The sequence below is a fragment of the Phascolarctos cinereus genome, unplaced genomic scaffold, assembly GCF_003287225.1.
Source record: "Phascolarctos cinereus isolate Bilbo 61053 unplaced genomic scaffold, phaCin_HiC Scaffold_4;HRSCAF=312, whole genome shotgun sequence".
NCBI lineage: Eukaryota > Metazoa > Chordata > Mammalia > Diprotodontia > Phascolarctidae > Phascolarctos > Phascolarctos cinereus.
Window position 1 is genome coordinate 180,102,327 of NW_027555847.1, and position 22,733 is coordinate 180,125,059.

Below are 22,733 nucleotides of genomic sequence, written 5' to 3' on the forward strand. Positions count from 1 at the left end.
TTTCTCTGTGTGGTAATGTGTCCCTGGGAAGACTAGTGCACAGGGCTGGCCTGGAACTCCCTAAGGTCTTGGGCATAAAAAACCCCCTAGTGTTTTGGATAGTGATAATGTCACCATGTAAGTGACAGGTACAACCTTGACAACACCAGAGTTCTTCCCAATTCTCTTCTGGCACAAAGTAGGCACTTGATAAAATAACACATCAGTGGGGTCTCAAGATCTATGATTGTGATCTACAGAATGCCTTGAATCTGAAGGAAGTTTTCTAGTGCTTATGGTGCTCCATGTATAAGATTACATCAAGTGGTAAGAGGACATTACTACAAGTTTCCTCCAGGGATAGACCTTCCAGCTATTCCTTGTAATTCCTTATAATGTATTTGTGTACACGGTGGCTGGGGTGGAGGGGTGGAGTAGGGGGGGATGAGAGGGTGGGTGGGTATGGGAAGTATGTGTGTGTGTGTGTGTGTGTGTGTGTGTGTGTGTGTGTGTGAGGGAGGTGTTCCTCCATTAGAATGTAAGCTTCTTGAGACCTTGGCCTTGGAATCAGGAAGACTCATCTTCTTGAGTTCAAATCTGACCTCAGCTTTTATTCATGTTCTTGTGGGCCTGTGAATCTAAATTTTATTATGATATATTTCGCTTTTCACATTGTCTAATTATCAGCATTACTTACTTTTCAAGAAACTCTATAAAGTAGAGAAAATGCATACCTGGTACTTTCTTTGTATCTGGTATTACCACATTTTAAATTATAGGACTTTTCTCCTTTGAATCTAGACTACAAGATACCTTCTGCCCACTTCACAGAAAATATATTAATTTGTATTTGAATCCAATCCTTTCCTTGTTGCTCAAATTTTTTTTCCAATATAAGGTTACCTAGAGTCTTACCATATCATGACTGGATGTTGAGTAGGCTTATAGGAAACAAAGGGAAAAATTTAAGCAAGTAAAAACACCAGCATTCTTAATATCTTTTTTGCCCAGCTTTTTAATATTCCCTAACATGCAGGGAGTTATCATCTGTAGAATTATGCATAGGCAATGCCAGTATGAAAGTGTGCATCTTGGTGAGGACATGCAATAGAGAAACACTGAAGTTAAAAAGCTTTTGTACTTTGTCTAAATATTTTAGTCTTTTTTTTTTGTTAACCTTTTTTGCTGAGGCACTCTGGATTAAGTGACTTGCTCAGGGTCACACAGCTAGTAAGTGTCAAGTGTCTGAGGCTGGATTTGAATTCAGGTCCTCCTGACTCCAAGGTCAGAGCTCTAATCACTGTACCATCTAGCTGCCCCAATATTTTAGTCTTTAAAACAATTTGATATGAATTATGTCTTGGTTGACAGAATTTTCTTCTTCTGTGGACTAGTAAACTCAAGCTTTTAAAATACTTCTGTATATCAAATATATTCGGCAAACATAATCTGGCTGCTACTGAAGTTTTCTTTCTTAAGTACCATAAGAAAGTGCCTATAAACCACACTTATAAATTGCTATCACCTCTGCCTCTTAGATTCACAGGCTTTCTTCAATACTCAAACTCACTCTTATGCAGGCCATTCTCAGTTCTCCTGTCTCCTATACTGCCTCTCTGTTGAAGGCAGGCCTGCACAACCTGCGGTCTGGTGGCCTGTGAAAAAATGTAGAGGAAAACATCCTTTCTATGTAGAGGAAATCCTTCGGTGGGCGGCAGGTTGTGCAGGCCTGCTCTAAGGTTACCTTCCTTCTCCTGGGCCTGTATCTTGTATGTATCTATTTGTGCATATGGCAGGTTCCTCCATTAGAATATAAGCTCCTTGAGAGCGGGGAGTGTTTTTACTTTTTCTGTTTCCTTGGTGTTTAGCACAGTTTAGCACAGGCATATAACAGGAATGTTATGTGTGCTTACTGGGGCAGCTAGCTGGCACAGTGGATAGGACGCTGGGCTTGGAATCAGGAAGATCTTTTTCCTGAGTTCAAACCTGGCCTCGGACATTTGCTAGCTCTATGACCGCTGGTCAAGCTACTTAATCCGGTTTGCCTTAGTTTCCTTATCTGTAAAATGAGCTGGAGAAGGAATGGCAAACCGCTTCAGTATCATTGCCAAAAAGAACCCAAGTGGGGTCACAAAGAGTTGAACACGACTGAGCAACACAACCAGTGAGGTTCTATACTCAATTGTGTCTACACTACTGAGGGAAATCTAAGTGCTGTCAGCACCCTCTAAATTTGTCTGGGGGAAAAGCCAAAGAGACCTCACTTTAGTTATGGCCCTGTCTCTCTTTCTCGACAGGCTCGTGTTTTCATATCCGTGAGCACAGCTGACCATCTGTCCATTTGGATGGGGCCCACAGGGAAGGCCTAACTAAAGTGACTGGAGAGTTGGAGAATGTTGAACAGAGTGACCACGTGGGATGTATTTGGCAATAGAGAGGACGCCTTAAGAGTGCAGCACGTAAGCTCTTCTAGCTTCAAGAATCCTCCAACACTCTGTTTTGGGCCAGCTCTCTGAAGGTCATAGGGGTTCCTTCTTCATATATCATTTGTAAATGTCAGTTATTATAAAACCAGATTTTAGGCTCCTCACTGCTATAGGATGTGATGAAGATTCTTGTATACATCCCCTCAAACCCCACAATTTTATAGGTGGTTTCTACTATCTGTGGAATTGGAGTATTTGTATATGGGGGGTGGGGAGAAGGGTGCCTAGGGGTCTCACAATAATAATACCTTATCTTGGCATAATGCTTTATAGTTCACAAAGTACATTTACGTACATTACCTTATTTGGTCCTCACTATAACCTGGCAAGGTAGGCAGTACAGGTAAAGTGATCTCCTTTTATTAGGGATTAGGGTTTTCAAGCTGAAATTGGTTAAATGACTAGTCCACACTCACACAGTTGGTTAAGAGCAGGGCTGTGAATTGAAAGGAGGATCTGACTTCCAGTACTCTCTGCATCATATTCCCCCCCCACACACACACATGTATACCTATATATATACATGTACATATATATATGTATGTATACATACACACACATATATACATATACATACCGCACACATATCACTCCTACAGATGGCCAACACCAAGTTCAAGAGCTCTCTAAGAGTTTGGGGCCATGTTCTGTAAAAGTGTGAAAATGGCCGTGGTCTGAGTCCTTACTACATGGGAATTGCTATCAGCGGAGTCTTTACTGCACATAGGATTACATTTTAAGCAGCCATTCATCGTATTATATTAAAACAAACAACAGACAGACCCAAACTTGGAGCTCATAGAACCTTTTGAGAATTTGTCCATAAATCTATAAACGAAGCCAGAAGGTTGAGGCCCTGTGGTTTAGTGGATAAAGACCTGGGTTTATATGCTAGCTCAGCTGCTTACTAATTGTACGAACCTGGGCAAATCACTTAATCCATTGTAATCTCAGTTTCTTCATCTATAAAATGATGATAATAATGCCCGGAGCGCTTACCTCCTGTTAAAAGGTCAGATTACATACTTTATGTAAAATGTTTTGCCAGTCTTAAAATACTGTATAAATGTCAGTGTGTGTGTGTGTGTGTGTGTGTGTGTGTGTGTGTGTGTGTGTGTATGTGTGTGTTTGTGCTGGAGGAAGTAGATAGGTTTCAGACCTGCAATTTCATGGTAGGAGAAATTCCCCACATGGAAACTCTCTCCAAAGATGCAGGTTGGGAACTCATCTGTAGAACATTGTTTGGAGGATGGATATGTTAAGTGACTTGTCCAGAGTCACACAACTGGTCCAGATCAGAGGCAAGACCTAGATCTGGGTCTTCCTAATTCCAAGGTGGGTCCTCCATTCCCTACATCCCGTTAGGTCTCACTGGTAATTACCATAATAATCATAACAATAACTAGTGTTTGTATGGCATTTTAAGGTTTGCAAAACTCTTTATTCATGTTATCTCATTTGATCCTTGAAACAATTCAGTGAAGTAGGTGTTATTATTATCTTCATTTTTGTTGTTGTTTAGTAGATTAGTTGTGTCTGACTGCTCTGAGTCCATTGTTTGTTTTTTTTCCTTTTTTGTTTTGTTTTGTTTTTGGCAAAGAATACTGGAGTGGTTTACTGTTTCCTTCTGCAGCTCATTTTATAGATGAGGAAACTGATGCAGAGGTAAGCGACTTGCCCAGGGTCACACAGCTAGTAAGTATCGGAGGCTGCATTTGAACTCAGGTCCTCATCACTCCAAGCCAGGCATTCTCTCCACTGTGCCACCTAGAGGTTGACAGAGATTAAGTGACTGCCCAGGGTTACACACCTATTAAGTATCTGAGGCAGAATTTGAACTCAGATCTTCCTAACTAGAAGTTCTATGCTCTACCCACTACACCAACATTTCCAACCAAAAGAGATTTCTGGCCTACAATAAATATAGATTTAATTATTAAAAATAATAACAAAAAAGTGGTCAAGAATTCATAAGACCATCAATTTTTTGGAAGCTGGAAAGACCATCTTCTGGTAGTTCAACCATTTCAATTTACAGATGAAGAATCTGAGATTCAGCTACCTAGGGACAGTTATGGACTGGCTTGGCAGCCCAATTCTTCCACTTAGTAGCTGTGTGACCTAGGGTAAGTCTCTTAACTTCTCGAGGCCGATTTCTCATCTGGATAATAGGAATAACCCTAATGCTGCCCATGTCAGCAGACTGCTAAAGATGGGATGGCGGAGATTAGATGTATCAAGGGAATAACTTTGAAAAGCTGCATGACATTCCAAGGACAGAAAATATTATTTCCTGTCTCCCCTCATTCCAGGAAACAACATTTCTTCATCACTTCTCCTTCCTCCTCTACACCACCAAAAGGCCAGTGCCTAACTTAATCTCTGTGATGAAGAGCAGGGATTGCTATTTAAAGGCTAAATAAACCTCACCTCTATGTGTCTAGGACACAGGCCCCCCCACTTACTTCAGAGACTGCAGCTTGACCAAAATCCTGTTGCCCAGGTGTTCCTTTGGACAGTCTGGCCGGGGCCGTATTTCCACAGCATCCTCCTATTATGAACCACAACACAATGAAACCATTAGCAAACTCTCATGCTACCGCTATCGCACATGCCACCAAACTGAGCACCTTGGAGGTGACTGTCAAACATCATTGGAATTAATTACCTTTGGAGTCAGAACAGAATTCTCTTATTTACAAGAAAAAAAGAGGGCATCTTTCCCCACCACAGAACAAAATCAGCATTTAAGGCAAACCATTTCTCATTTCAGCAATTCAAGCTCTGAAGAAAGAGGCAGAAGAAGGAAGGAAGGAAATGAGAACATGGAGATATCTTAGTAACATCCCCACCAGATGGCATTGCAAAATCTCACACCCATTGTTTGCTTGTTTAGGCTGCAATGGCATATTCAGTCTGTTTCTCCCATTGATTGCTTCATTGATAAACACATCGAGCACAGAGATGGCAGGATTACATAGGCGTAGTGTTTTTAAGGCCTCACAATCTTACCCTTGAAACTGAGTCTGCTTTGGAGGTTGTATTTGGGGGATATAAAAGTAGTCTGTTAAAATGGACAACAGAGAATTGATAGCACAAGGTCTGTAAAGAAATGAACACACAGATTCCTCTCATATTCTGTGATAAGATAATTAAATAATCAGCTGGCATGCTCTCCTTCCTCAACTCTGTCTCTTAGAATCCCCAGTTCCCTTCAAGGCTTAGCTTAGGTCCCAATTCCCCTAGTTGTCTGTGGTTTCTCCCACCATGAAATTACTTTATATTCAATTTGCATATCCTTTGCATTTACTTGTCTCTGTATATACTTCATCTTTCCCAGTAGAATGTATGCTGCTTGAGGGCAGGACTCTTTTGTTTCTGTCTTTCAGAATCTAACACCTAGTAGGCCTGGTCCATAGTAGCCGCTTAACAAAGTCTTGTTGAATTGAATATTACAAAATTCATTTTCACAAACATTTATTAGGTACCTACTTAATATGCTATATTATTACATAAAATAACACACAAATTAGGCCCACGGAAAAAGCTCGAGGACTAAAGCTCCAGGCCAGGGATATAAAGGTGAAGACAACCAATACAGTGCTTTATGAATAGTAAGTATATAATTATTGAACTGAATTGTGGGGAAACCATTCTAAGTGTGGGGCATTATATATATATATATATATACATATATATAGGCTTTGAGGCAGCGTATTATAATGGACAGTGTTGAAATTAGAGCCTCAGTTTCTTTATCAACAAAATGGGATTATAATACCTATGGTACCTAACTTACAAGGTTATTATCAGGCTCAAGTGATGTAATATATAGAAAGGACTTGGTTTAATGTTACAGCACTACACAAATGTGTATTATTACAAATGTGTAAATGTGTTTACACAAATGTGAAAATATTACTACAGTGGGAGAGGCCAGGATTAGGCAATAGCAAAAACCTATCTGTCTAGAATTTCCTAAAGCTGAGAAATACTTGATAAAGATAAAAAAGTTGGTTGGAGACAGATTGTAGAGAGCCTCGAATGCCAGGGTAAGATTTAATATTTTATTTGTTAAGCATGTGGGACTCCTACAGGTTTGGGTTTGTTGTTGTTGTTGTTGTTGTTGTTGATTTATTCCAAAGCAGCTGGGCTAAAATGAACCAAGCACTAGATAGAAACTCAGGAGTCCGGAATTCTAGTCTCAGCCCTGTCACTAATGGTTGTTACCTTGAGTGAGTGACCACCTCTCTGGATCTCAGTTTCCTCATTTGTAAAACGAGAAGGTGGAACTAGCTGATCTCTGTCTAAGTCAACTCCTAACTCTTTAATTGCTTGAGAATTCTGAGACTCAGATAGCTTTGAGAGCCGTCAGAGGGATGCATTGGAGAGAGAGGAGGGAGGGGAGGCAGGGGCACTATAAAAGAAGGCTTTTACAAAAGTCTGAGAGAGAGAAAACAAGAGTCCTAAGTCAGGGGATTGCATTAGACAGATGTAAGAGTATGAGATGGTGGGTAAGTAGAATCAACAGAAATTGATAACCGATTGATTTGATGGATTTTGTTAATCCATAACCAGTCTTCGTACCTAAATTCAAATGAATGTGGTTTTACCAGACAGCCAATTCTTAGTCATTCAGCGGCTGATGATCCAGTTCATTTAAGCATGAACTAGTTGCCTGGTGTTCTTCTCCTCTACATTTCACTGCCTCTGACACTTCCACCATAGTGGGCAGGGGGTGAAAGTCAGAGCTTATGACCCACTTGTTAACAGGCAGCCCCTCCAGGGTGCTTCTTAGGACTATACAAGGGTTTCAGTTTAGCTGGACTTTGTAAGCATGACCAGATGGTCTGGACTTACTACGCAGGCTTTTTCACGGGGAAAAAAATACACAACACAAAACATCTTGAAAACAAATGCAAAAAGCACTTGGGAGGTCATAAGAGGGGGACATCCCACCCACCTCATCCACAGACGGGTACAAGGCAAAGAGCTCGGCCTGCCTATTGGTCCTCCGAGCTTCCTCATTCTGTCTTTCGAAGTCCTCCGCGCTGACTTGCTGCAGGAGACCGTCCAGCCGCTGGTCAGGCTGTAGGCTCCGAAGGTCAAAGTCACAGGAAGTGAGAGTACTTTTTCCAGTCACATCACAAAGTACTTTTAAGGTTCTCGGGCCTGACTGCAAGAGAAAAAAACATACTTGCCAGTGGAAAGAGTAGGTAGAGGTAAATGGGCTCACCCTGTGTATCATTTCCCGCCCCCCATAGGCCACATAGGACTGAGCTCAAATGTCAGAGGACTTGGGTTCCAATCCTGTCTCTCACAATTACTATCTGAGTGACCCTCAGCAAGTGAAGGTCACTTGGGCCTCAGTTTCCTCATTTATAAAATGAAGAGAAAGGACAAGATGACCATTCAGATCCCTTCCAGCTCCAGATCTTTGGCCTCTAAAAGTCCTTTTCAGTTTTCTTTTTTAGGCAGTTGGGGTTCAGTGACTTGCCCAGGGTCACACAGCTAGTAAGTGTCAAGTGTTTGGTCTGAGGCTGGATTTGAAGTCAGGTCCTCCTGACTTCAGGGCCGGTGCTCTATCCACTGTGCCACCTAGCTGCCCCCCTTTTCAGTTCTAAATCTATGATTTTACATCTTACCGTAAAACTGCCCCAACTTGGGACTAAAACACCTTGGTGCTAGTGCAACTTGGGCTACAATTTTCCAGACAAACTGGTTGCTCTGCTCTCCCTGAAACCTACATTAGTTAAAACAGCCCTACTTGATAAGGCTCCACAAGCTGGCTGGAGCCAGACTGGCCAGACAGCCTTGAATGCCAGGGTGAGCATTTCATATTTTATTTGTTAAGCAGCGTGGAGCTCTTGAACATTTTTTGAGCAAGGAAGGAAGTAACACAGGGAAGCAGCTGTGGTCAAATGAACGGAGCGTTACAGGAGGCAGTCCAAGAATCTGGACTGGCCTTATTTTCCCAGGCTTGCTCATCTCATCATTTCAGCTTCTTCCTAAAGTGAAATCACTGGTGACTCACAAGACGAGGATAGATCTATATTGGTTGGGATTTGCAGGAAAAATAATAGTTTCAAGGAGTTAATAGGCCCATGTAACTGATTCCTTTTTCTTTTCTTTTTTTTTGAGCGAGGCAATCAGGGTTAAGTGACCTGCCCAGGGTCACACAGCCAGTAAGTGTCAAGTGTTTGGTCTGAGGCTGGATTTGAACTCAGGTCCTCCTGACTCCAAGGCTGGAGCTCTATTCACTGTGCCACCTAGCTGCCCCAACTGATTCCTTTTTCCATTAACTTTCATTGGTGAAAATGAAATATCCTACCAGGTTCACAAACACGGAACTGAACTCAACTCCCCACTCTTCCTTAGTCCTCAAATCCAATCTGTCATCTAGTCTTGTTGAGTCTGTGTCTAGACAGAACTTTTTTTCATATCCGTTCCCTTCTGACCATACACATGCCCATGGTTCTACTCTAGGCCCTCATCATTCCTTGCCTGGACTATTTTTTTTTTGCAATGGCTTCCCAGCTGGCCACTTACTTCTAGTCTCTCCCCTCTCCAATCCATCCACTGCCCAGCTACCAAACTGATATTCCTGAAACACTGATCTGACTGTGTTATTTGCCCGCTAGAAGCTTCAGGGAATCTCTTGTTACCTCTGGGTCCATGGTTCTTAAAGGGTGATCTGTGGACAACTCTCCCCCCACACTATTTTGTATTTACTTTATTTTGCATATATTTCATTTCCCCTAAATAGAATGTGAACTGCTTGAGGTTAGAGACCTCTTGCTTTTTGTCTCTCCGTGCGCAATCCCTTCCTCTCAATAAACGCTTATGAAGTTTATGTTGTACCACATGGATCTTTCATGCTCAGTCAAACCCAGCCCTTAACATGTAGAGCCTTAAACCAAATATTCAAAGCTACAAACCAAAAAGGAACAATCTCCAAAGATATTTTTTGTATTTTTGTTACAATGAATGGCTGTATCATAGATCAGAGAAACAAAAAAACGACCTCAAATGTTTGCTATACAGACAGTCTTCACTTTTCACTGCAATGTATTCTTGGAAATCATGTCATAAAACAGAATACCACAAATCAGTTATGTTTCCCATAGGAAAAATGTTACCTTTCAAATCTGATTTAATAGCAAGTAAATCACATAGGAGACCAGTAATGTTATAAAAGCAAAGATACAATGATTATTTACTACTGTTGTGACTTCAAATTTTTAAAAATGATGTTCCAAATACTACAATACGGTGATAAAAACCTTGTTTATATGAATTATACAAGGGGTCCCAGTGGGTTCTTGTCCCAAATTGCTGAGTTTGACTCCAAACCCAGCTCAATCCAAAACTTCCTGGACTATTTCTCCACTGTCTTCTCTCCCCACCCCTTGACCCCCAACGTGTCAGCTTCCTTTTATGTGTTATCTTTCTTCCATAAGAATGTAAGCTTCTTGAGGGCAGGGAATTTCTTTTTCCTTGTATTTGTATTTCCAGCACACAATCTAGTGATGGGCCCCTAATAAATGTTTTCCTTATCTACCCATCTGACTAGAATGAACTAGTACTGGAAATTTTCTGGTGGGTGTGGAGAGAAAGCGTTAGTAATGAGTAAAGGAGACTCCACCAGGAAGTCTGGGGCCTGAGTTCAATGTTTCAGCTGGGAGTGGGGCTGGGCAGCCACTTGGTCAGCTGAATTGAGTTGAAGCTAGGATAGCCAAGCTAAGGTTGGGATAAAGATCAGTCCGAGCCAGGAGGAAATGCTTGTTGAGAAAGGAGGCAAGACTCCTCACTAAAGTTAGAAATTTAGGGGAGAACAAAGGTAGGAAGCAATATAAGTTGTCAAAATGCATGACAGATAAGCCAGATTGAGGTCTGAGAAGAGAGAAAGGTTGGGGTTCAGACAAGATTTGTACCCATAGCTGTGAACCATCCCAGGTAGGTGAATTGTGCCAACAGAGGACTTTTGTAGACTACCTTTTAATGTGCAGTTTATGATCTCATGTGAAACCCTGAGCCAGGTGCTTGGGGTCACTGCTATCTAATTTGCCGCTGAGGATCAGGTCCATAAAGGAGTGCTGACCCAGGCTGTACTATATACTATAGACATACTTTTAAAGGTGCTATATGCTATATATTTTCACATACTATGAAGTCTATATGTTGTATATAAACATAAAATTTAATTGTATCATAAATTTGATCTGAAATCAATCTAGTGTTATAACAGACACTAAACATTCAACCAACCAACAATAGCTTTGTTTGCTTTATTGGATATTAGAAGGGCTTGGAGAAGAATGTAGATGGGTTCTCTAAAAAGTAGTCCAAGGAAGTTTGAGCTGATTCTATTTCCCTCAATAAATTTTCTCAGAGTAAGCAGAGAAATTCAAAATAATTCCAATGACCTTAGAACTTCCAGTGTCAAGAGTAAAAGGGTAACATGTGAAGGAGTGAGAGTCAGAGTCTGCCAAGACAGAGTTATTCATTATAGAAAATTTGTTGTAAATCACTATTATTTGGGGCCTTTTGACAGGACATGGAAATAACTTTGTTATACAGAAGATTTGATTGTTATCTTATTTCCAGCAACGAATGTGATGTAGATTAACCTGTATCCCAGCAGAATAAAATATAGATGGCGTGCCCCCAAAAGAACATTTTTGATGGTAGGAAATACCTGAGAACTTGACTCATTACAATCCAAAGTTTCTGATTCGAAAGTCTGTTTCTGAAGTGTCTTGTGGAAATCCCTTCGAGATCCAGTCTTTTTAAAGCCACAAGTATCTGAACTTCCTTGATTCCTGAAAGAGACAAAGAGAGATACAGAGAGATGGATGAATAAATAAAATTATTGGGGGCGAGGGGAGGAGAAACACCTAAAAATAACAGCCTAAGTTTAGAATATTAGTTGAAAAAGATCTAGAAAAGAAGCCTGCTGTAATTCATCAGAAGTAATTATGCACTAGGCCTGGTACAAGGCCCTGTTGTAATTAGGAACACATTTGCCTCCTGGCTGGCTTATTATTAAAACCAGGAACTGAATGGGAAAAAGCTGCTTCAGAGGTACTGTGATCTCAGCTCTGGAGCATTTGACTTGAAGTTAGAGCTCAACGATGACCCTTGTACAAGTGTCCAGAGTATATCTAACAATGTGCAAAAGCTGTAAATAAGGACTTTTTGAAGATAAAAATAGAGACAAGCATTTTATCTCTACAAAAATACGTTGCGATCAAGAGGGGAAAAAAAAGAAGGGAGTTATGGTTGAAAAATAGGAATGAATGCCTTTTAATCTACTAAAATGACCTTCATTAATTTCCTACATCCACATTCCACTAAACTGAGTAATGTGCTATTTTAAAATATATTTAACCAGAGAAAGAGTTTAAAATAAAATATCTTATGCATAGAAATTAAGTTGTGAACAGCTAAGGACAATAAGGATAAGCTCATGTGGAAGTTAAGGAAACTAATACCAGTGATTCTTTGTGAGGCTGCAAAGGGTTCTCAGAAACTGTTCTGATGAGTAGACTAAAGATAAGCTGGGCAGCTAGGTGGCTCAGTAGATAGAGCATTGGGCCTGGAACCAGGAAGATCTGAGTTCAAATCCAACCTTAGACACTTACTAGCTCTGTGTCCCTGGGTGAGTCACTTAACCCTGCTTGCCTCAGTTTCCTCATCTGTAAAATGAGCTGGAGAAGGAAATGGCAAATCACTCCAGTATCTTTGTCAAGAAAACCTCAAATGGGGGTCCACAAAGAGTTGGACATGACTGAACAACTAAAGATGAGTACCTAGGCGAATGGGTTTGTCTGTTCCTCCGTGTTTGACATCAATAATCAGAAATCATTGAAACAATAGTGGCAAGATGTGAAGTAGGAGGGCTTATTAGGCAGCAAATGTGTGGGAAAAAAATGTGATCACACTGTGTGATGACTAACGTTAATGGACTTAGCCCTTCTCAGCCATGCAATGATCTAAGACATCTCCAAAAGTCTCCTGATGGAAAACGCTATCCACATCCAAAAAACGAACTATGGAGTTCTTGTGAGAATATAATATATACATATGTATATTGAAGCATACTGTTTGCTATTTTTTCCCTTCTGTTTTGTTTTGTTTTCTCTTTCTTGTGGTTCCTCCTGTTGGTTCTGATTCTTACCTACAACATCACTAATGTGAAAATATGTTTAATAGCAATGTATATGTAGAGCCTATATCAGATTGTGTGACTTTGTGCAGAGGGAAGGGGAGAAAAATTTAAAACTCAAAAGCCTAAGGAAGTGATTGTTGATAAGTCAAAATAAATTAATAAAAAAAAATTTTTAAGAAAAAGGAAAAAAAAAACAGAAAAAATGTGATCACAGATTTAGAGTTGCAAGGGAAATTAGAGAGCATCCAACCCAATCTCTTTGTTTTACAAAAGGGTAAATAAAGGAAATGTCGCATGGGTTATAAGATGCAGAACTGGGATTCATACTGACTGCTCACTCCAAATCTTTGATTCTTTCCATTAGACCATGCTACTCTTCTTTAACTGCCAATAATCAGAATTAATAACTTACATCATCATCAAGAACAATACTTTCCCCCAGTGGGAACTTGGATGGACTGTGGGACCATTCTGGTCTCTGACAGGTGAGCTTCTGCCTTATCTTGCCCCAAACCAGGCCTCCACATCACTTCTTCGCCATTTCCAAACCATGCCATAGCTCAATACCCTCTACCCTCCTCTTTCTTTGCTTTTCCTTTATGCATTGTCCTCTTCTATTACAATGTAAGCTGCCTGAGGGCAGGGACTGATCTTGCTTTCTTGTAGTTGTATCACCCAGTGCGTAGTATAGTGTCGATCATGCAGTAAGCATTTCGTGCTCTCTCATTTTTCCTTGTATGGAACAAGGCAGGTAATTCTCAGAATGAGACACATATTGAAATGACTGTACTGTATTGAGATTTTTTAAAAAAGTTACAGTAGATATGGTCCATCCAAAGGAGTGCTGTCGAAGAAATAATGATGAAAAGCTATTTACTTAGTCCCATGATTTTGCCATTGCTTAAAATATTATTAGATATAATAATGATAATAGCTAATATTTCTATAGCACCTACTATGTGCCAGCACTGAGCTAAGCATTTTGCAAAATTATCTCATTTGATCCCCATACAACCCTGGGAGGTCTTAGGCGCTATTATTATGTTAGTTTGTTTTATTTAAGCTCTACTTCTTTGTTACAAAGGAGAATTATATCAGAGGGTTGGCATAGGACATGACAATGTTAAAAAAACAAAGCGTCATCTAAAACATCATTTGAATCTCTCTTTTTGAGAGCACTACAGAGCTAGGTTATGAACTACATGGGAAAACTAGTCTCCTTTAGGGCTTGACAAAACATGGGTCCCTGGTGAAAAAGTTCCCTCTGCCAAAGCAGGTTGGCGTCTTATCTACAAGTTATAAATCTTAAAGAGTTGTCTAGAGCACAGAGAGGACAAGTGATTTGCCCAGGGTCACATACCCATACCAGACATAGGACTTGGACCCAGGTATTTCCAGCTTCGAGGTCAGCTTTTCTCTCTACTTCATTACACTTAATAAATGTTTGTTGATCGATTGATGTACATTGGACAAAAGTGTTTAGTTTCTTGGAATCTTCCCAGAGGGATCTTTCAAAACTCTTCTCTAGATTCTAATTTGGTTCCCAACCTCAAATGGAGAATTAACATCCCATGGTAACATAATCATTCCCCATTCCATACCTGCTTTTTTTTTTCCTTTAAAAATTGAAAATCAAAGTTAGGGCTCACTTAAATGACAACGGAGACTCACATGGTAGGCGTTAGCAGGCTGTAACCCAGTACAAGTGAAGAATTACAGGGTAAAAGCAGCAGCATCAGAGAGATGTATGACCAAGAAAAAAAAAAGGACCAGTTATAAGGTGAAAGTGGACTGATGGTCTCCATTGGTGTGCTCTCTAGGTATCCATGCAATGACAACGGAACTAGTGGTGGGTGGATATCCTGTAGAGGATTATGGACATGGCTGAGAATTACAAGGGATGGACAAGTTGTGTCCTGTACGGGTAGATTGAGTGCCCATCCATAGTGATGATATCACAGCCCCACTGAATTAGCTAAGTATTTAAAAGCTGAAGAAGTGCTCACTACTGAACTTGGAGGCTGATACCTAAAACTGAAGCAAAGTCGCCATCCTTGGGTTTCACTGTCTCTCACCTTTAACCAAAAACTGTATTTCCCTGCATCATCTCTCATCTTATTCACCAGACTTGGCCTTTTGACCATTTTCAAAGGTCAATTTTATCCTCAAGGATGAAAGTTTGCCACCATCAAGGATTTTTTGGGAAAAAAAACGTTCAAGGTTTTGAAGGCAATTCCAAAAGAAGAGTGCCCCAACTATTTGGAACATCATTAGAATAAATGTATAATCTCCTAAGATAAACATTTTGAAATATAGCATTCATATGGCAGTATGAGTTCTGATATATTTCTATAAAAACAAGAGCTATGGTGCTTTAGCTATTTTTAATAGTTCAACAAAAGTCATACCGATTTTTTTTGTCTTAAAGCAAATACTGCATGGCAGAAATACAGATTCTCTGAGTTGAAAGGGACTTCAGAGTCCATCTAATCTTGGATATACTTCTACAGATATTCTGTATCTCCAAATATATAAGCATTTAATTAAAGACATTTCATGATGCAGTTCAACCTAAATACGGATAGTACAATTCCAACTTCCTTTAATGCTCTGCAGAGCATGCATCCATCATGCCTGGGGCTTCTAGTTCTCCTGATGTCGCTTAGATACCCATGGGACAGACCAGTGGAGTCCACTGTTCATTCATACCTCTCACTTTGTGACTAACCTATCTTCACCTCTGCCCTCTCAGTCACAAATCTCCCAGACGAAAGTAACTCATGCTGTTTATCCACCTAATTTTTCTTTTATAATGCGTTGTAGCCTCCCCCACCCAAAAGGGCTTCTTAATTGTTTTTTTTTAAATAAAATTTATTTATTTATTTTTAGTTTTCAACATTTACTTTTATAAATAATATTTTGAGTTCTAAAGTTTCCCCCTCCTTTACCTCCCCCTTCCCCAGGACAGCACGCAATCTGATGTAGGCTATAAATGTACAATCATATTAAACATATTTCACATTAGTCATATTGTGAAAGAAGAATTAGAACAAAGGGGAAAAACCATGATGAAGGAAAAAAAAACTCAGAAAATAGTATGTTTTGATCTGCATTCAGACTCCATAGTTCTTTCTCTGGTTGTGGATAGTATTTTCCTTCCTGAGTCTTTTGGAATTGTCTTAGATTATTGCATTGCTGAGAAGAGCTAAGTCTATCAAAGTTGGTCATTGCACAATGTTGCTGTTATTGTGTATAATGTTCTCCTGGTTCTGCTCACTTCACTCAGCATCAGTTCATGTAAGTCTTTTCAGATTTTTCTGAAATCTACCTGCTCAACATTTCTTATGGAACAATAGTATTCCATTACACTCATATACCACAACTCGGTCAGTCATTCCCTAGTTGATGGGCACCTCCTCAATTTCCAGTTCTTTGCCACCACAAAAAGAACTGCTATAAATATTTTTGTACATGTGGGTCCTTTTCCCTTTTTTATGATCTCTTTGGGATACAGACCTAGTAGTGCTATTGCTGGATCAAAGGGTATACACAGTTTTATAGTCCTTTGGGCATAGTTCCAAATTGCTCTCCAGAATGGCTAGATCAGTTCACAATTCCACTAACAATGCATTAGTGTTCCAATTTTCCCACATCTTCTCCAATATTTATCATTTTCCTGCTTTGTCATGTTAGTCAATTTTATAGGTGTGATGTGGTACCCCAGAGTTGTTTTAATTTGCATTTCTCTAATCAATAGTGATTTAGAGCATTTTTTCATTTGACTATAGATAGCTTTAATTTCTTCATCCAAAAACTGCCTGTCCATATTGATTGGGGAATGATTTGTATTCTTATAAATTTGACTCAGTTCTCTATGAATTTTTGAAATGAGGCCTTTATCAGAGACACTGGCTATAAAATTTGTTTCCCAGCTGTCTGCTTCCCTTCTAATCTTGGTTGCATTGGCTTTGTTTGTACAAAATCTTTAAAATTTAATGTAATTAAAATTATCCATTTTGCATTTCATAATGTTCTGTATCTCTTGTTTGATTATAAAGTCTTCCCTTCTCCATAGATCAAATAGGTAAATTATTCCTTGCATGTACCCATTTTGACATTATCTTGGTATATGGTATAAGATGTTGGTCTATGCCTAGCTTTTACCATACTATTTTCCAGTTTTCCCAGCAGTTTTTGTCAAATAGTGAATTCTTATCCCAGAAGCTGGGATCTTTGGGTTTCTCAAATAGTAGATTATTATAGTCATTGACTACTGCGTCTTGTGTACCTAACCTATTCCACTGATCTAACACTCTATTTCTTAGCCAGTACCAAGTAGTTTTGAAGATTGCTGTTTTATAATAATACAGTTTTAGATCTGGTATAGCTAGGCCACCTTCCTTTGCATTTCTTTTCAATAATTCCCTTGACATACTGGACCATTTGTTCTTCCAGATGAATTTTGTTATTTTTTTCTAGCTCTAAAAAATAATTTTTTGGTAGTTTGCTTGGTATGACACTAAATAAGTAAATTAATTTAGGTAGAATTGTCATTTTTATTACATTAGCTCAGCCTACCCATGAGTAACTAATATTTTTCTAATTGTTTAGATGAGACTTTATTTGTGTGAAAAGTGTTTTGTAAATGTATTCATATAGTTCCTGGATTTGTCTTGGCAGGTAGATTCTCAAATATTTTATATTGTCTGCAGTTACTTTAAATGGAATTTTGCTTTCTATTTCTTGCTGCTGGGCTTTGTTAGTAGTATATAGAAACGCTGATGATTTATGTGGGTTTTTAGTGCTTCTCAATTGTTAAGACTACCTCCCCTCCTCTCTCTCCTCAAAGTCCTGGCTCTCACAGAAACCCTTAGGGGTCAAAGTTGGGGGAGAAAGGGATAACCTACCCTTTTAGAGAATTTGTAGTTTTAGAAATGGAAGAATGAAAGAAGAAAAAAAAAAGCGGGGACAATTTAGAGGAATTGAACCCTAAGGCAATCGCCCAGGCAGGGCAAAGCTGGTGTGCCTATTGCTGGGTGAGCCCATGGGTCAAAAATATCTTTTCCTATACTGTGTGAATCCTTTCACTTTCCTTGTTAGCTATAAATTCCTGTTTGGATCACAAAGGACCCTCTTTTAACAATGCAAATATTTCCTGAATGTTGAGGGGCTTATAAACAATAAACATTTATTAAAGCTCTGTGGGGTGCAAGTCATTAACACTTTAATGTGAATTAGTTCAGTGGGTTGCTTTCTTTCTATTCAAGCAGAGATCAGTTGCCCTGAAGGAAAAGGAGATAGGATAGGGGCAAAACGGAGAGTGATAATTTTTTACTAGGATCCCTTTGTTGATGGGATGGGCAGGCCAGTTTGGGGGCACCACAGGAGCAGGATTAGGGTAGCATTGGACCATTGACTGCCTGAGGCCTAGGAAGAACCCTAGAGAATCGGAGAAGAATGTAGAAAGGGAGGTGGCAGAGGGCCAGAGAGAAATTTTGCCAGTTTCAAAATTTTGCCTCAGGCTGGACCTGTGCCCTAGAAAGGAGAAGGAAACTCTTTGGCTTTCTCCCTGAACCAAGTTGCCCTTTGATCCCCAAACTCCAGTTCATATTCATTAGTACTCGTGTTCAGCCACATTGTAGGTTAAATAGGTATTTATTAGCTGGCCTGGGAATCTAATACATAATACTTTCTACGTGAAAAATGCTTTTCAGGTTCCAAGCAATTGACTTACAAATTTTTGAAACCCAAATCATTCATAAGTTGGGGATTGCCTTGTAGACTCCTTCTGTGCCCTTTAGGTCCACTTGAAAAGTTATTGGTTTGAAACTGCTTAATGATGACCACAGGCATGTTAATACCAAATGCTCTTCCTTATTTACGTTATATGGAAAAGATATCCAGTTCACGGCTTAATTGTTATGGAGGAACTTGCAACACTTTATAAATGGCAGTTAGGATCCTATTCCTTCCCACCAGCAAAACAAAACAAAGCCAGCCACCACTTAATCAGTAATAAACCCGAGATATATAGTACCATACTAATTCAAACAAAAACAACAAACATTTATTGAGGCCCTATGGAGTATAAGACGTACTAGGTACAATAATGGCACCATAGTGATGGGGATGGGATCTGAACCCTAAAAGGAAAAGACCATATCTTTGGATTCTGGACCCCAAAAAGGAAAAGCCCTGGATTTTCCCACACGGTCAAGTCTCTGGCCCTAGTTTGAGGCTATAATCCTCTCAACTGGCCTTTCGTTGTGGCCTACCCCCAATCTCCCAATTCTAACAAACTGTGTCTTTGGCTGAAGGAAGGGTTGAGTTGAATTCATTCAAGGCAGGACCTGTGTCACTATTTCAGGATCTCAGCACCCCTAAACCTCAACAACTGGACTTAAAAGAATAGTGTAGGGGAGCAGCTAGGTGCCACAGTAGATAGAGCACCAGCCTTGGAGTCAAGAGAACCTGAGTTCAAATCCAGTCTCAGACACATAACACTTACTAGCTGTGTGACTCTGGGCAAGTCATTTAACCCCAACTGCCTTGGAAAAAAAAAAGAAAAAAAAGAATAGTGTGGTATGCTGGAAAGTAAAGTGTGTCAGGAAATAACCTGAATTCAAATTCCTGTTTTGACACTTATTTTTAGCAAGCCCTTCCCCACTTCTTACCTCCCTTTCGCCCCAAGGCAGGTGGAAAGATTGCAGATTCTGAAGTTACAGGATCTGGTTTGAAATCCTACTTCTGACACTACTGTGTGGCTTTGGGGAGGTCATTTAACCTCTCTCTGGGTCTCATTTTCTGTCAAATGGAGGTGGGGGTGGAGTGGATTAGATGATCCTTGAGGTCTCCTTCAGCGCTAGATATACAATCCTATGATCTATAAAATGGATATTTTGTGATAAGACAATTTCTGGCTTAACTTCCTGATTGCCATTTACTTAAGTTGAGCAGAAAAGAATGCAATTTTTACTTATATGTGTGATGGACTTGGAGGGGTGGGGCATGGTGGTGGTAGAGGAAGAAAACCAAAAGGCAGGTTTTCAGGATATGACCTTAATAAATAATTTCTTAAAATTCTAGTTAGTGTCTTAAAAGCTACCTTGGTCAATATTGTTTAGAAAGCACGGAGTTTTGTTTTCTGTGTTGTTAGGCTGTCCTTGTGGTTACAGGAAAAATGTATTAAGATCTTCTCTGAAGGGTGAAGAGAAAACCCCCCCACAAAAACCCAGATATAATGTAACAACTTGGGGAGAAATGAAACCAAGACTGTAACTGAAATCAAGTAGTGAAAAATGTGCATCTGGACCTACATCTTAAACGTTATACAGACCCCTGAATCACAGTTAATTAGCAATTATTTGACTTGAAAGAAGACACACTTCTTACTTCTTTGAGAGAAAATAAAGCAAGGAAAGAATTACCATGTTGTGTGGTAGTTGACAATATCTAGCATTAATAGAGAGATTAAAGGTTTACAGGGACAGCTAGGTAGCTCAGTGGATAGAGTTCAGGGGACTGTAACCAGGAAGACTCATCTTCCTGACTTCAAATCCGGCCTCAGACACTTACTAGCTGTGTGACCCTGGGCAAGTCACTTAACCCTGTTTGCCTCTGTTTCCTTATTTGTAAAATGAGCTGGAGAAGGAAATGGCAAACCACTGCAGTATCTTTGCCATGAAAATCCCAAATGGGGTCACAAAGAGTCAGACACAAATGAAAAACAATTAAGGTTTATAAAACCCTTTACATTTGATCATCACAATAGCCCTTCAGGACAGGTGCTATTATTATCCCTTCTTATTATCTCCATTTATAAGGAAACTGAGGCTGATCAAGGGAAAGGGACTTGCCTTGCATTACCCATTTAGCAAGTGTGTTAGGTAGGATTCAAATTCAGGGTTTCCCAGCTCTGGGTTCAGTACTCAAAACCACTTGCAACCTGGCTAACTGTATATTAAATAATGAATGAGAAGCCTCTTCTCCAGCTCAGAATTCACCCACTGCTTTGTCTCATGACCCATACACTGAGATGGCAATTGAGTAACTTGTGGCATCACATGCCTTTTCAAAAGGGAGTCGTCATCTTGAATAAAAATAAAAATCAGGAAATAGTCTGGCTAAAGACTCTGTGTGAAGCTTAGAGTTTAGAGCTGTGTTTTTTTTTTCCCTCTGTCATAAAATGTGCTTATTTCAGTGTCTACAGGCATAAAAAGCATTAGGAAGATGTTTCAGAAAGTTTTCTCCTCTCTGGGCATGTGGAGACACTCTTTTGAGGAACTATTGTCAAGGGTCTTCCCCTACAACCCTTGAACATTTACACCTGAAGGTACTTTGGCTGCTGCTGAAAAGCATCATAGAGATGGAAGGGGCAACCTTCAGAGGGCACCGGGAAATCCATACCTGAACAGGAATCTCCTGTACAATTTGCTCCACAAATCGCTATACTGCTTCTACTTGACAAAGAGTCCACTTAAGGCCACAGGAGGCAGCCCATTTAGCTTTTGGATGCTCTGTGGCAAAGCTGGTAGAGCATTGGATTTAGAGTAAGGAGAGACTTGAATTTGAATCCTACCCAGACTCTTAATAGCTCTGTGACCCTCAGAAAGTCACTTAACCTCTCTCAGGTTCACCTACCTCATGGAGTGGTTGTGAAAATCAAATGAAATTTTATGTATGTATGTATGAGTGTATGTGTATATATATCTATATCAACTAGGTGGCACAGTGGATAGAGTGCTGGGCTTGGAATTAGGAAAAGTCATCTTCATGAGTTCAAACCCAGCCTCAGACACCTCTTAGCTATGTGACCCTGTGCAAGTCACTTAACCCTGTTTGCCTCAGTTCCTCATCTGTAAGACGAGCTGGAGAAGGAGATGGCAAACTACTCTAGGATCTTTGCTAAGAAAACCCCAAATGGGGTCACAAAGAGTTGGACACAACTGAAAATGAACCAGCCCTGGAGTCAGGAGGACTTGAGTTCAAACCCAGCCTCAGACACTTATTAGCTGTGTGACCCTGTGCAAGTCACTTAACCCTGTTTGCCTCAGTTCCTCATCTGTAAGACGAGGTGGAGAAGGAAATGGCAAACCACTCTAGGATCTTTGCTAAGAAAACCCCCAAAGAGTTGGACACAACTGAAAAAGAACCAGCCCTGGAGTCAGGAGGACTTGAGTTCAAATCCAGCCTCAGACACTTACTAGCTAAGTGACCTCGGGCAAATCACTTAACCTCGATTGCCTCCAAGAAAACAGATGACAAAAAACAAATGTGTGTATGCATGTGTACACATGTACACAGATATATACATAAATACATTGCTCCGCAAACGTCACAATAACTTAGTACTTGTTGACTATTATTATCACTGGTGACAGGAAGTTTTTTCCCCTCACTTTGAGCTGAAATCTGCATTACTCTGCCCCTTTTAGTTAAGAAGACATCGCTCCTAGTTTTTCCATCAGAAAAACTGCTAGGTGGTGCAGTGGATAGAGTGCTGGACCTGGAGTCAGGAAGACCTGAGTTAAAATCCAGCCTCAGACACTTACTAGTTGGGTGACCCTAGACAAGTCATTTAACCCTGTTTGCCTCAGTTTCCTCATCTCTAAAATGAACCAGAGAAGGAAATGGCAACAGAATAACAAAAGCAGGATAAGGATTGCAGCCCATCAAAAACACCAAGAGAGCTATTTCAAATCCCCTCGAAATATCTTCTTTTCCAAATTAAACGTTCTCAGTGCCTTAACTGATCCCTGTATATACACCATGGCGTCTAGTCCTCTCCCCACATTGGTAACTCTCTTTCACACTATTTCTAGCCCATCGATATCCCTCCCCCAGGGTAGTGGCAGAACCCAACACCATATGTTAGAGGTGGTCTGATCAGAACCAAGTATGGCAGAGTTATCACCTACCTTCTCTTCACTCTGGCTGCCATGACACACTGTTGATGGACTCTTATTGACCTGCCAGTTCCCTAACAACATGAACTGTTATCTAATCATGCCTTCCCCATCTTTTACTTGCATAATTGCTGCTCTGCATCTAAACTTACATGAACTCCTGTAACATTTCATCTTATTAGATCTGATCTA

General features: G+C 40.1%; 1 protein-coding gene across 3 annotated transcripts in view; it reads right to left on the minus strand.

Moving 5' to 3' along the window:
• DOCK8 (dedicator of cytokinesis 8) overlaps window positions 1-22,733 on the minus strand; it is a 312,720-nt gene that overhangs the window by 162,592 nt on the left and 127,395 nt on the right. For all 3 annotated transcript variants that reach the window (XM_021001788.2, XM_021001787.2, XM_021001790.2), the window contains 3 exons: window positions 11,164-11,287; window positions 7,429-7,641; window positions 4,931-5,016 (listed from right to left, as the gene is read on the minus strand). In XM_021001788.2, coding sequence (XP_020857447.1) covers window positions 4,931-5,016; window positions 7,429-7,641; window positions 11,164-11,287 — 423 coding nt within the window. The remainder of the gene's footprint in view (window positions 1-4,930; window positions 5,017-7,428; window positions 7,642-11,163; window positions 11,288-22,733) is intronic.